Source organism: Arachis duranensis, chromosome 1 (genome assembly GCF_000817695.3).
Source record: "Arachis duranensis cultivar V14167 chromosome 1, aradu.V14167.gnm2.J7QH, whole genome shotgun sequence".
Lineage (NCBI taxonomy): Eukaryota > Viridiplantae > Streptophyta > Magnoliopsida > Fabales > Fabaceae > Arachis > Arachis duranensis.
Window position 1 is genome coordinate 14,240,521 of NC_029772.3, and position 14,973 is coordinate 14,255,493.

The 14,973-nt window shown below is 36.1% G+C and overlaps 2 protein-coding genes across 3 annotated transcripts in view; one reads left to right on the forward strand and one right to left on the reverse strand.

Annotated features, from left to right (window-relative positions):
* Positions 1–338: 338 nt before the first annotated feature.
* LOC127747628 (serine/threonine-protein phosphatase 7 long form homolog) lies at positions 339–6,755 on the forward strand. Its single transcript, XM_052261725.1, has 2 exons — positions 339–422; positions 6,036–6,755. The coding sequence occupies exons 1-2, from the start codon at positions 339–341 to the stop codon at positions 6,753–6,755; spliced, it is 804 nt and encodes a 267-aa protein (XP_052117685.1).
* A 6,482-nt stretch (positions 6,756–13,237) lies between these two features.
* The window catches only part of LOC107479773 (PI-PLC X domain-containing protein At5g67130), a 5,216-nt gene continuing 3,480 nt past the window's right edge, over positions 13,238–14,973 (reverse strand). The window contains exons 8-9 of one of the 2 annotated variants that reach the window (XM_052254697.1): positions 14,745–14,875; positions 13,238–13,415 (exon numbers count right to left, since the gene is read on the reverse strand). In XM_052254697.1, the coding sequence (XP_052110657.1) occupies position 13,415; positions 14,745–14,875 (132 nt within the window). In that variant the 3' untranslated portion in view covers positions 13,238–13,414. Of the gene's footprint in view, positions 13,416–14,378; positions 14,876–14,973 lie in introns of those variants that run through there. The other variant, XM_016099882.3, reaches the window with a different exon arrangement.

Consider the following 14,973-nt stretch of genomic DNA (forward strand, 5'->3'; position numbering starts at 1 on the left):
TTCCTTTTTCACCGGATTTTCTGATATCTTCTCTATGTTTTGCTCTTTCTTTGGTTCTTCACATGGGATTACGGAAATAACTTGAGTATTCAAACATTGGTGGGCTAAAGCGTGCACCATCTTGGTTAAGTTGGTTACAAACTCAAGTATATCTCGCTTCATGGCTTCTTGTCCTTGATGTAACAAAGTGAGAGAATTGTCTATTGGAGCTTGGGGCGAGTAGGAAGGTTTATTGTTTTGGAGAGATGGTTTATGGTAGGAAGGTGGTTCCTCTTAGTAAAATTGTGGAGAAGATGTGCATTGAGGTGGTTCTTGGTAGTAATCTTGATAGGGTTGTGATGGTTCTAAAGGTTCTTGCTCATAGTGATCACAAGGATGTGATACGGGTGATTGGTCATATGATGGATAAGGGTCACATAAAGGTACTTGGTGGAAAGGGGCTTGTGAATATGGTTGAGCATCATGTTGAGGGTAAGATTCATAGGCATATGGTGGTGGTTGATTGTCATAAAAGGAGTCACCATAGCCATTGAATTGGCATGCATTAGGATGAGAATTATACCTATAAGCATCCGGAGGTTGTTGCCAATAGGAGTGATCAATTCCTTGAGGCTCCTCCCATCTTTGATGGTTCCATCCTTGGTACATGTTATCATTGAAGTTCGCATTTCCTACAACACAATTAGGACCAAACTCATAGCAAAAGTGAGAATTCATTATGAAAAGACAAAATAAAACTAACAAAATCTAGTAAACAAGCAGAAGACCTATTCACAATATTCACATATGTACAATAACCAATAACATAACATCATTGCAAATCCCCGGGTCACAGCGCCATTTTGATGATTGGATTTTTGACGGTTTAGAATTTCACGAATGAAATCTCGTTGTAAAGTATAGTTTCTAAACCAACAATAATCCTTTCATACAAACTTTTGTTTGTCACAAGTACAAACCCCTAAAATCTATAAACCGAAGTATTTAAACCTCGGGTCGTCTTTCAAAGGACTTGCAGGGCAGTGTTCTTGTTATTGGTTATGAACTTGTTTATTTTGGGGTTTTAGATGAGAAACATGAATAGTAAATGGTAATGAAATTTTATTAACAAAATGATCTTGACAACGTTTGATGATTAAGGACCTATATCATTATCACTAATCACAATTATGATAGTTGCAAGGATCAATCTCACTAAGTCATCCTCTAACTAATAGCAAAAGAAAGTCAAGTGAGTTATATCAATCCAAGTCCATAAATCCTAGTTCCCACTAATTGAATTAATGAAAGCTAGAGTCAATGGCAATCAACTATCAATCACTTGGATATTAGTAACTCTAGAGTTCCTAAGTTATCTTCCCAAGTCAAGAACATAAAATTCTATTCTAACATCCTCCCAAGCATTTCATCAAACACTTGGAAGGTACAAAAGAAAAGTATGGTAAATCACAACAAGAATGAATTCTAAAAACAATTGAATGCAAAGAATTAACAACAACAATCAAGGAAATCACAATTATCATGAATTACCTCAAATTGCATTATTGAAAGAAAACAAGAGAACAAAAATAGATCCACAACAAAGTGAAGAATTACAATGATTAAAGTACAAAACTAGAGAGAAGGAGAGTAGAGGAGTAAGAATTGATAGAGGAAAAGTAAATCAAAGCATGAATTAAACCTAGATCTAAGAGGAGAGATTAACCTAAACCTAATCCTAATTCTAGAGAGAAGTGAGAGCTTCTCTCTCTAGAAACTACTTCTAAACTAATCCTAATGTGTATGAATGAACTAAACTAAGATAGAATGATAGAATGATTAGAATCCTCCTTTTCCCTTCAATCCTTGGTCCTTTAAATAGTTTTGGCGCCAAAATTGGTTGTAACTGGGCCCTACAGCTTCCCAGGAATTGCTGGCCACGTTTTCTGTTTAAAACTCACGTGCGGCCTTCGGCGCGGACGCGCACGGTACGCGTACGCGTCCCTGGCCAATATCGCAATGTGCGCGCAAGCGTGTTCTTGGCCGAGATCAATTCTTTGGCTTTTTGTGCTTCTCTCCACTTGCATGCTTCCTTCCTTGCTCCTTTGATCTATGCCCAGCCTATTTTAACCTGAGATTACTAGCAAACACATCAAGGCATCTTATGGAATCAAGGATGAATTAAAATTACCAATTTAAAGGCTTAAAAAGCATGTTTTTACATTCAAGCACAAATACGAGAGAGATTACAAAACTATGCTAATTCATTGGTTAAATGTGAGAAAAGGTTACCAAAATGCTCTAAATTTAACACAAGATAAACCCTAAAAACCGGGTTTATCACATGCCATACTAGTTTCCTTTTATTTTGATGTCATTTTAGACTTAGAATGTATACTTTCACATTCTAAATATCAGGGGTTGAAGCTTTCATTTCCTATGATTTTGCCAACTTTCGTTTCATACATACATAATCACAAACATGACCCAAAGTGATAACAGATACACAAATGATTAATACATTTCATTCTCAACATTTCACATTTCTTACATCATTTCTTACAACTAAACAAAGCAAATATCAGGACAACAAACATCACACATATGCTCCACCTAATTGGATTTTTTTTAACCTCTAACGCTTCTATCCTCTTCTCCAACAACAATATCCTATTTTCCATGTCTTTGTTCCGGTGATACTCTTCACCATGCAACATTTGCTCTTGCCCTAGGTACCTTGTAACACCAACACCAAGACCAGCTATGTGCTCGTCCAGCCACAAAAAATACTTGCAACATGGTTGTCTAACCTACACAAAATTAATACTCAAAGCTCAGAAAATCAGGAGTTGAGGATAAACCCTAACACAAACGGAGTTACACAGATTTCCTTTGCATACCTTATAAAAGGGACATCCTAGGAACAATCTGTTCGGATTAGTGGTCGTCCTCGACATGAACAGGATTGCGTTTTTTTCACAGAAGCACTTTGGTGACACACCCTCTTTTCCATCATTACCGGTCGAAACTGGGCCTTGCTTTCTGGAGCTTGAGGACACACCTTCGGATGCCATGGTCGGAATGCTCCCTTTCTTCCTTCTCCCGTTTCACCCTCAGATTGTATTCGAAGGATTAGAGCTTCAGGATTTCATACATTGGGGATGGGGGGAAGAAACGGCAGCGTTTTTGACACTGGGGATGAATTTGTCCGCTTATAGAAAGCCCATCCGACGTGGCAGCCCGTTACAACCAGGTCAGCTCCACGGGAGCTACGTCACCCTTTTCCGTCAAGACAAACGGAGACACTCTAACGGAGGGGTAAAAATGTCCAATTTCATAGGGGAGTTAGGAATATTTAAGTATTTCCTAATCCTCGTAGACGAAAATGTCCGCGGTAAAAAAGATCAAAAACGAATTTGTTCTTTATTCTTTATTTTATTAGTTTTGTATGTGTGACTCAAAACTTGTTTAACAATTTTGTTTCTGGACTTTATTGTAGAAGAAGTGTCATATATATTGAACTGTTCCCAAAACCAAAGCAACAAAAGAGAATCAATTTTTTCTTATTATTTGTGTTAAGAGAGTTATTTATGTTAAGAAAATATAAGCACAAATTTAATGAATTTTGGATGTGCACTAAAAGTATTTTATATGTTATCTTATTATTTTAAATGTGTTAAAAATTATTTATATAAAAAAATATAAACATATATTTAAATGAATTTTAGATGTGTATCAAAAATATTTTATATGTTATCTTATTATTTTAGATGTACTATGAATATATATAAAATAATAAAAAAACACAAACAAAATAATCACCCGAAACATACCATCAACGCTTTAAAATGTTAATATAATGTTAAATATCAATTTCTAATTATGCATATGATGGTATACGTTCTTCATGAAACTAAGAAATAAAAAAAATTGAAGTTACAGATTGTGAATAAAAAATACCAAACTTTCATGAATAATAAAAAGTAAAAAAAAAAAACTAAAACAGTAAACAAATGATTATCTATCTTATCAAAAAGAATAAAGATTGCAATAAGAATCACATAATAATGAAGAAAACAAAAATACAATGACAAATATTAAAAGTCACACATAGAAATATAATCACATGAATAGAGTAACTTAAATGACTAATTTTCTGAAAAATTTAAAATATGAAAAGGTAGTTACTCACCGGTATTAAGCATTTATATTTTTAAAATTTAAATTAAATAAAAGTGTTAGTAGTTCCTAAAATTTAAGAAATATGACTAAATAAAAATTAAAAAATAATATAATAAAGTAATTAAATTTAAAAGCTAATTAAAGGATGACTTTTAAAAGACAAATAGCATTTTTCAAATTTTATGATGCACAAATACTAATACAGACACAAATATAAGATACAACACAATACATGATATGTGGATATACAAATTTAAAATTTTATAAGACACGAGTATACAATATATATATAAAATATAAAGTATTTTTTAGATGTATTGTTATTTAAGTATTTTATTGATATTAAAATATAAATTAATTTTTTTAATTATTTTTAATGTTTTTAATTATATAAAATATTTTATTTTAATGATTAATAATATGTACTATTTTTAAACTCATTTTAAAAATATATATTAATAATAAAGATTAATATGTTGATATGTGATAATATTTAAATGTATACAAATGTGTTTCAAAAAATATTTGAGTATCGATAAATATTGTATATGAGATATGTATAACAAATAAATGCCACTTTTTTATTTTTAATATTGGGGGACAAGTGGTGTATAACAACGATACGGGGCTTCATGGTGCATGACCAGAGTGTGACGGCCAGGATCGAAGAAATCGGACGGTCCGTTTTGAGGAGCTGTAATCGGACGGTCCGATTTTTGGCTGGGAAGGTACGCAAATCGGACGGTCCGATTTGCGCCCCCAGCCACGTGTCACGCATGCACGTTGGTCCCATTAAGAAGATCAAATCCCAACCACCGAGCTCCCTTAAGCCGGTTTCAGTTTCCCTTTCCCTTTCCCATTTCACTTTCACTTTGTTCCAATTCTCTTCTCCCATATACCCCACCCCCAAGCCACGGTGAACAACTCCATTGTTAAAGGTTTGAGCTCCCAAAAATTGGACCACACAGAAAGTATACCTAAAAGAAGAAAAATAAAAGATGTGAATCGTCCAGAACTCCATATTACTAATTATCTTGATCATTCTAATTATGTAAGTTTTCAATCCAAAATTTTTTATTTTAATTAAAATAATAATTATAATGTTAGAGATTAGTAATAGTTTATTGTAATGATAATATTAGGAATTAGTGGAGTAATAATATTTAGATATTTGAGTTCAATCAAAATAATATTAGAGATTATTGGGTATTAATATTGTTCAGATATTATATTATAATAATAAATTAATTATTGTTATTAATAGAATAATTGCAATAATAATATTGTTAATAATAATACGGTTATTATAAAAATTTTGGATGTATGATAAATAAATAGAATAAGTAATATTAATATTAATAATTGTTATTACAACGCTTATTGTAATAATAATAATAATTATTACTGCTAGTAGCGTTTAATTTAATTTAACTATCAGTAGAATAGAATACATATAGTAGTGCAATGTGTGTGCTGTAAGTGTGAATATAGATAAGTTAAGTAGTTTTAATTGTTAGTAATAAATAATTTTTTTGTACTTAATTAATATTGTATTAGTAGTCGTTCGTAAATAAATATTATGAATTAAAAATTGTTGAATTAATTATTTATGTTATAAGTTTAATATAAATAATTAATGAAGGGTTAGTGATTGATTTATTATTGTATGTTTGCTGTTAGAATAGAATAAAATAGAGTAGTTAGTTATTTGAGTATTAGTAGATAATATAATAGTTATTTGTATAAAGTATTGTATTGTATTGTTGTTATTAATATATTTATTGATTGTTATGTGTGGCTGATTATTTGATAATGAAAATTCGATTCTTTTAAGTTTAATTTGTTAATTTATTAATATTATTGTTTTTGTTTAGGGATCTAGAATGTTGCAATGTGACCACTACATGTCGTCGGATCGGTACAATCCAATAGCGGAGGAGTTTTTACGGGACACCGGTTTTTATTATGTTTCACAGATTGGAGTTGTCCAATGTCAGGCGGCATTGGTTAATGCTCTGATTGAGAGATGGCGCCCCGAGACTCACAGCTTCCATTTTCCGGTTGGTGAGTGTGCTGTGACACTAGAGGATGTGGCGTTAATTTATGGTCTTCCGACAAATGGTTTGCCAGTTACGGGACCAACACTGAGTAGTTATGAGGCGTTAGAGGCTGAATGCTTGGATCAGTTTGGTGTTGCACCTAGGCAGGCAGACTGTAGGGGAAGTTTCATCAAGTTGACGTGGTTTCGAGCATTGAAGGATCGGTTAGTGTTGGTTGATGATATCCAGATTCAGAGGTACGTGAAGTGCCACATAATGTTATTGTTTGGAACCGTTATGTTTGGAGATAAGTCTGGAGCAGGGGTGCACTGGAAGTTTCTCCCATTACTCCGTAACTTTGCCGGGATAATACAGTTCAGTTGGGGTTCGGCATGCCTGGCACACCTGTACAGAGCTTTGTGTAGGGCAACTCGTGTCGACTGTAAGGAGATTGATGGTCCGTTGACACTCTTGCTTGCCTGGGCTTGGATCCGCCTACCGTTCCTTGCACCGATTCCTAGCAATCCTCGAATCTTTTCGATTGCAAAAAGGTAAACATAATTAGTAAACACTTTATAATAATGTATCTTAAATTTAGTTGATAAATGTATATTAACGAATTGCATGATGTTAGGTGGCATAACTGGGAACGTGTGAATTGGCCTTACAGATTGAGGAAACTTGAGCATTTTAGGGGATACCTGGATGCTCTGCAAGAAGGACAGGTCTGTTGTAATAAATACGTAGTTGTTTTCAATTAGCCGTGTTGTTATTAGTTGTGTAATCCTCGGTTACTTGCATAATGTGTGCAGTTTGTTTGGGAGCCTTATGCAATTGGAAGGACCGATCCGGAAGTGATTCCTCCTGACATCCGTCAGCATTCTGCTATTTGGAGTGCCACAGTTCCACTTATATCTTTTGAATGTGTTGACGACATCTACTACGACTGTGGCCCTCGGCCCCGCATTGCTTACATCGCCTAGGACCACGCAACATCCGAGTGTCCATCTCATTCAAGAACCGGGTCATCCTTGGCCGACCTTTGGATACCCGTCTTAGGAATGGATTACCTACGAATCGAGGTCCATGATAAACTGGCCATGTTGACGGATTCCCGAGTGGCCTAAACCTAACCCTGTACACTCGTCGAATCTGGTCCATCTTGTAGACATCATGTACATACAGTTGCCAATCAAGACATTGGTTTGCACAACAAGCAAACACATGTCGACATGGAAGCTGGTCAATTTGGAACTCACCACAGTCACACCTTTGTTGACGGAGGTCCACTGTATACTCCACACCACTAGGACACTCACGCACTTCGAATACCTCATTCTGTCGGTCAAAGCAACTAACTTGGATGTTACCTGCTGCCCGCTGATTTGCATGTAGTTTGGAGGTTACAAGCTCAGAGAACACATGTCCTGCATTAATTCGAGCCTCAGCCTCGGCTCTTTTTCGGGTGAACAATTCATTAAGCCTGTAAAATGTTGCCTTAACTAGTGCAGTGACTGGAAGATTGCGAGCCCCTTTCAATACCGAGTTGATGCATTCTACTAGATTGGTTGTCATATGACCCCATCGATATCCCCCATCAAATACCAAGGCATACTGCTCACGCGGAATTCGATCCAGCCAGTTGGTATAAGCCTCACCACGCTCACGTAACCGCTGGTAACGCGTCTCGTACTCGCGAACTGTTCGCGAGTATCCTGTCACATAAAAAAGGGCCCACCATAAGAAACGTTCATCATAATAACTGAGTCCAGGAGTAAATGTAATCGTAAATTTCATATCGATGTTGACGATAAGCTTCTGCAGAAACGGAGCCCTGAATTTCCTCAGAAAGTTGGACTCTATGTGTCTGATGCAAAACATGTGGAATGCTCTGGGAGGATACCACGCTCCGTGACTACGAGCAATAGCAGACCTAATGGAGTCGTGTCGATCGGAGATAAGACCCACACCGTCACGTGTCACAACATGCTGTCGCAAGTTACTGAGAAAAAAGTGCCAAGCCTCAGATGTCTCTCCCTCAACTATCGCAAATGCAATCGGCACGATGTTGTTGTTGCCATCCTGTGAGACTGCAACCAACAAACAACCCTTGTACTTTCCATACAAATGAGTTCCGTCTACCTGCACCATTGGCTTGCAATGTCTGAAGGCTCTAATACAAGGGTAATAACTCCAGAAGACTCGGTTTAGCACACGAATATTAGGAACCAAGTCATCTCCCTGGTACGCAGGCATTGTTTCAAAATGAACAACTGCGTGTTGCTCCTTGTGACACATGGCCTCAAACCATATCGGCAAGGCTTCGTACGAAGCTTCCCACCCTCCGAAAATTGACTCAACTGCCTTCTGTTTAGCCAACCATGCTTTGCGATAACTAATGGTGTAGTTAAACTTTGACTGTACTTCCGCAATCACTGATTTCCCCCTAATAGACGGGTCAACTTCTACCAACGGCTTTATTGCTTCTGCAACTGTGTTGGAATCTAGCTTCGAATGATCTTGAGAAATGGTGGCCCTAGTACAGGTGTGACTACCGTTGTACCTCCTTATCTCCCAACAGAACTTTCTGGACATTTTGCTCACCCTTATCAGCCAATCACATCCTGCACCATACTGGGTGCATTTAGCATAGAATGTCGTCGGTTCTGACTCATGCACCCGATAATCCACACCTCTGCGGATTGTATAATCTTTCATCACCTTAATTACTGCCTCTCTAGAACTGAATTCTATCCCCACAGTAAATTCACCATCCGGCATAAGGGGAAGCTCTGCTGCAATAACATCACAAATTTTAGAGTAGTCAGAACTAATAATGTAAGAAACTAATAAGCATAGAACAATGAAAAACGTACTTTTCAAAACCGAACCGGTTATCGAACCGGCCGGTCGTCATCGAACCGGCGTGTCCGGTCCAACCGGCCGGTCCGGTCCAACCTTCAACTCATACGCTAATACCCTGCTTATTTGGACCGGCCGATCCGATCTAGATGGCCGGTCCTGTCAAATCGGTCAATTTGGTAGACCGAACTGGTCCGGTTAGAACGGTAGGTCCGGTCTGGTCGAACCGGCCGGTCCGGTCTGGTCGAACCGGCCGGTCCGGTCTGGGCAAACAGTCCGGTCCGGTCGAACCAACCGACCCTGTCCAAGTGTCTGCCCCGGTAGTACCGGCCGAGCCAGTTTGATTCAATCACCAACTTGACTATATTAAACGTTAAACAATTACTAATTACATGCTATATTTTGCTTATTTACCCTTGTCTTAAGTATTTGTCCTAAACAAATAACCCATGCACAAATCATACTATCACAAATCTTAACTTAAATTAACGGCGCACCTGCATTTAAATATTGAGGATACTCCGGTGCATGCATGGCATCCAAATCCAACGACCGCATGAAACTTGGCTCCACAAACGGCTGCTGATTTGCTAGTGCATTTGCCACGTCCGCTACATCTGCCACCATAGCCTCGTCAGCTTGATCTTCGTTTCCACCCGGATCAACGACCTCGTAGTTACTTTCGAAGTCTTCTTCACTATCACTGTTGTAATCTTCCAATTCAATATCTCGGTCCGCTGCAGATTGCTCGAACTCGATATACAATTCGATAAATGTCATTCGCGACCGACTTTCAAGATACACTGAAAACATTTCTTGCATGCTCGCCTCGTCGGTCACGTATTTCGTTTGAAATTGCACGAACCCACCAAAGACAGATATAGGATATCTATACAGAATACACGACACTCTCCTAGATATTTCAAAATCCATCTTCTCACATATGATCCCTTTTAATTCTTCAAATGACAGTGTGAATGGAATAACAATATCTAACGGATTATCACACACAAATTTCACTCCTTCTGATGTTTGTAATAAAATATGGCCATCATAATATACTTTTAACCTTACTCTATCATCCATGATAATAGAGAAGAAGAGATCTACAAATAGAAAAGAAAAGATCTGCAAAGAGGAGATGTAGAGAGTTGTAGCAACGAAGGAGAAGAATGAAATGAGCTGCTTAAATTCAGTGGGTGCATCTATATATATATATACCACACCCAAATCGGACCATCCGACCGGATGTAGGCCCATTCGAATTTTTAAGAACAAAAAAATCAGACGGTCTGATTACCAGAAAGCCCGCCCAAAAAATTTTCCTTACCCAAAATCGGTAGGTCCGATTTGGTGATAAAAAATTTTGAAAATAGGCCCTCAAATCGGTTGGTCCGATTTCCTTGGACAAAAAAATCACCATCAACTCCCACAAATCGGACGGTCCGATTTGTGACCCTGACCTCTGCAAGAAATCGGACCGTCCGATTTCTCTCCTTCAGCTGACCACCGTCACAGACTTGTTAAACACCACTAACCTCCATAAACGGGCGTTACACCACACCGTCCATCATATCCGAAAAAATTAGCCAATAAATGCAGCAAATCAAAGAAATGTCCGTGCTTATTAGTAAAAACTCAATTATTGTGTTTGAATTATTTATCGTTATTAAACATCTCTCTGTACCATATCTGCATTACAGCATATCTGTCGCGGCATTTCATAGCATGAGGTTACGTATAAGTCACAAATTAAAGCCAATAATAACAACAATTTGGCGAAGTTGCTAAAAAAGTTGTTAAATGAAACTAATTATAAACAAAGATACCCCACTAACACAAAAAGTTAGTTGTATATGTTATATTTTTCCCGAATAAAGTAATCAATTATCTTCGCAACACATTAATTAAATTTGTTAAATAGAATACAAATTGTTCTACAACAGTGTAATAATTAAACAATTTTTATGGACACTAAATATGTATTTTTATACGATGATAGTCAGAGGCACAGCTAGAAAAAAAAGGAACAATAATTTTTTTAATTTTAATTTTTTATATATAAATTTTAGTTTAATTATTCTTAAAATTTTGTTTTAATTTTATTTTATTGTATAAATATTTTTGGTCTTCTCTAAGAGACGGACATATATACTACGGAAACGAATGGAGGTTTCGACACCCAATTTTTTTAAAAAAATTAATAGTAATAAGTTATTAAATATAATTTAATTTTTTTAAAAATTTATTTAATATTTAGTCTAATATAAATAAAAGTCTAATCTAATATAAATATTAATAATATCTAATATCTAAAAAGTAAGTAATAATATTAAAAACATCTGAAAATATATTATTACTAATATTTTGTAATTAAATAAAATTTTTTAAATTCCATAAAGTGAATTTTTTTTCTCGTGAGCGTCCTTCTTGATTCATTTGGTATTAATTCTCTCTATTTTAACTACTACGACTGAGAGATCTTTTTCAACTATGAATATTGTAAAGAATAACTTAGAAACAAAATGAAAGATGAATTTCTTACTAATTGTCTTTTAATTATATTAAAAAAAATTGTTGAAAAATTTGACACAGATTCTATTATCGATGAATTTTATGATACGAAAAATCGACCACTTCGTTAATAAAAAATATATACATATTTTTTGTACTTTAAAATATATTTTTTATCGATATATTTTTGTAATATATTTTACATTATATATATTGTTGACCCCATGATAATATTTCTGAATCCGTCCTGCTCCCTCTAATATTTCATCTAGTTCTGTCTCTGGCAATAGCCAATTTTTTTGTCTATCTAGTATGACTAAATTATAAATAATTAAAAAAGATTACTTTTATAAATTTAATCATTTTTTCTGTTTTTCAGAATAAAATTTGCTGCGACTCTCATCATTTTTAATATTTTCGTCGCATTCTTCTTGCAACAGCTTCCAAGACTATGATACGATTTGTTAGCTTGGTACCTACAATCATTATGATCAGTTTTTAGTTTGGTACCTTCACATCCTTGGTTCCTTCAAACTCAACTAAAACATGGTATTGAAAATCAAACGAAACAACGTGCTAGGTAAGGCACGAATTTAGAGGTTCATTGATTCAAGCTGAATAGTCAAAAGATCAATGGCGATTGAATAGTCTAAAGATCAAACTGTCCATACCAACCTCCAAATAAATTACCAGAATCTCATCTCGATAACTTCAATTTCTTCTCTGAAACACCCTTTTCCCCCACTCAACCACCACTCTTTCTTCATCTTCATCTTCACCGTTTTCGATTTCCTCATCTTTTGCCACCAACACAACCACAACAACTCCCCGCCCCCACCCCACCCCAAATGCGATCCTCCAGAGCGCGTGCCACACCACCTACCATCTCCTCCAAATCCAGGCACTCCTCACTACCACCGCCCTCCTCCGCAACCCCCACATTGCACACACCCTTCTGAGCCGTGCCTCATACCTATGTGATTTCGTCATTTCGCATATACCTTTTTTATCTTCCGTCATTTTAGCAACACCTTAGACACTTTTTGCGCCAATACAATGATCCGGGCTTATTCTAACAGCCATGTTCCTTATCAAGCTCTTGCTTTTTTCTTTCATTCTTTGCACAACGGTTTTTTTCTCAACAGCTACACTTTTGTGCCCCTCATTGGTTCCTGTGCTAAGATGGATTACCTTTAATTTAGGAGGAAGTGCCACGGTCAAGTCCTGAAAAATGGGGTGCTACCGGTTCAGAACTCTTTGATTCACATATATGGGTGCTGCGGTAATGTTGGAGTTGGTTCTGCAGGCATGCTGCGATGGCGCTGTCGCAACAAGAGAAGGAGAACCGCAGTGGCATTTTGAGTATGACTGCGTGAGAGAGTGAGAGGGAGGCGAGACGCAGGAGAGAGGTGCGACGACGGAGGCGAGAAGTGGTGACGGTGAACTGAGGTGAGAGAGCGCCAAATTAAGGAGGAGGAAGAAGAAGGGCCAATTCAGAGTTTGCTTAATGAACAACGTCGTTTTATCCCATTTTAGGTACCAGGTTTCAACTAAACGTGCTACGTCACTTTTTCGATGACGGAAATGAATGGCGGAGTCAACTTGAATCACATCTTAAAATTTCAGAGCACAATTTGGGTCAATTGAAAATTGGAAATTGGAGAGATAAATTGAATCGGAATCAAATTTTATGGGACATTTTGAGTATTAACTCCTCATTATGATAGAGAAACACCTCCCTATAGTATTTGTATCAATATTGGCCCAATAGTGATACTAGATAAGAGCTCGACCCCAAATTGGTTGTTGTTCAGTCTTCCATCTCTACACCTCCAATATCTGCCAACCAAAATAACAAAGGGTGTTTATGGATTAGATCTGATTCACAGTATTTATCTATATCCGATATGTAATTTTTGGATATGATCTTATCCATAAGATATTAGATCCGATGATTTTAGTGTTGTTCGAATTGAAATTTTAACTATATCCAATCTAACCTATCAACGGATGCCCCTAAAAACTATAACACCTTGCTTACACTATTTTTAAGGACAAATTACCTAATCTCTATCATCATTCATTCTTTCCTGGTTGTAAGTCTAAGTATAATTCACTTTGCAATTAAGTCTTTATTTCATTAAGTGAAGCTTACAACATGAATTAGATGACATCTTGTGTTCTAGTGAACACATTGTTTCTAGACAATGACCTACCATTAACAGTTTAACACTAAATCATTTTAAATTTGTGTCATAAAGATTCAATAGTATTTTACATGAATTATTAATCTGAGTAACAATTATTTTTTAAAGGTAAATTTAGAACCGCCTATGTGTACATTTGCAATTGAAACACAGGTATACTGCTAGAGCTTTCCATCTTAGAAGAAGTCTATCAAGTTCAAAAGGAACTCGATGAAGCTCACAATTGAACTCAAAATCAAGTATGAATGTAAAGAGTAATGATATTTTTACGACTAAAAATTGTAAACAACTTGTACACTCCCACAAAATTATGGAACCCGCTATTTTCTCTTCTCCAATACCTCTCCCCACCTCTTCTTTTATTATGGAAATGTCTGCATTCTCAAGTGGAACAAATATCTACAATGCAGTTGATTTGTTTTATATATATTCACTCCTTTTTTTATTTTGGTCATGATATATTCACTCTTAAAGTCCTAATAGTACGAGCGAACAACCTCTTCAACATTGGATTGGATATGGAATCTAAATCAACTAATTCACACACCCACCCAACAGTGGAGGAGAATATGTCGGTTAGGTGTAGAAGAATGAGTAAATACAAGTTGCAATATACATAATATATATAGAATTTGAGTTTGACTGCTACCAATACAATATATTAACTGCATACAGCTACATATGAACTCTTGCTCCCTCTTGACTATATCTACCTCACATGACTTTATAGATCCTTGAGTATAGCCTTGGCAACCGGCAGTAAAAAAAATTTCTTTTGTCTAATTTCTAACCTAACAACAGTTCCATGACATTTTTCAGCTTGAGGCATTACAACAACAGCATAGATTCTAATATATTACTAAAGTTCCTCTTGAACGACTAATGTGAACATCATATATGATAATACTTATTCATAACAGTTGTAACAAGAGTGTAGCAAGCAAGGGAAATGAGAAGTAACCAATTAGGTGAATAGACTGCTGAAGCTGATTCAGAGAACTGAACAGATCCAGAAAAGCTTCCAGAAGTATTGCTCCCTGGATTTGTACTTGGTGCAGAAATATTGTTGCAAGAACCAAAGGGTGCTCCAGCCTGCAGAATTGCAGTAATTATGTGAGTGAGAGAATGTTTTCAGTTTTGTAGCAGATCATTTTTGGGGAAAATTGGATTTTCTTTTTTCAAACTTCTAA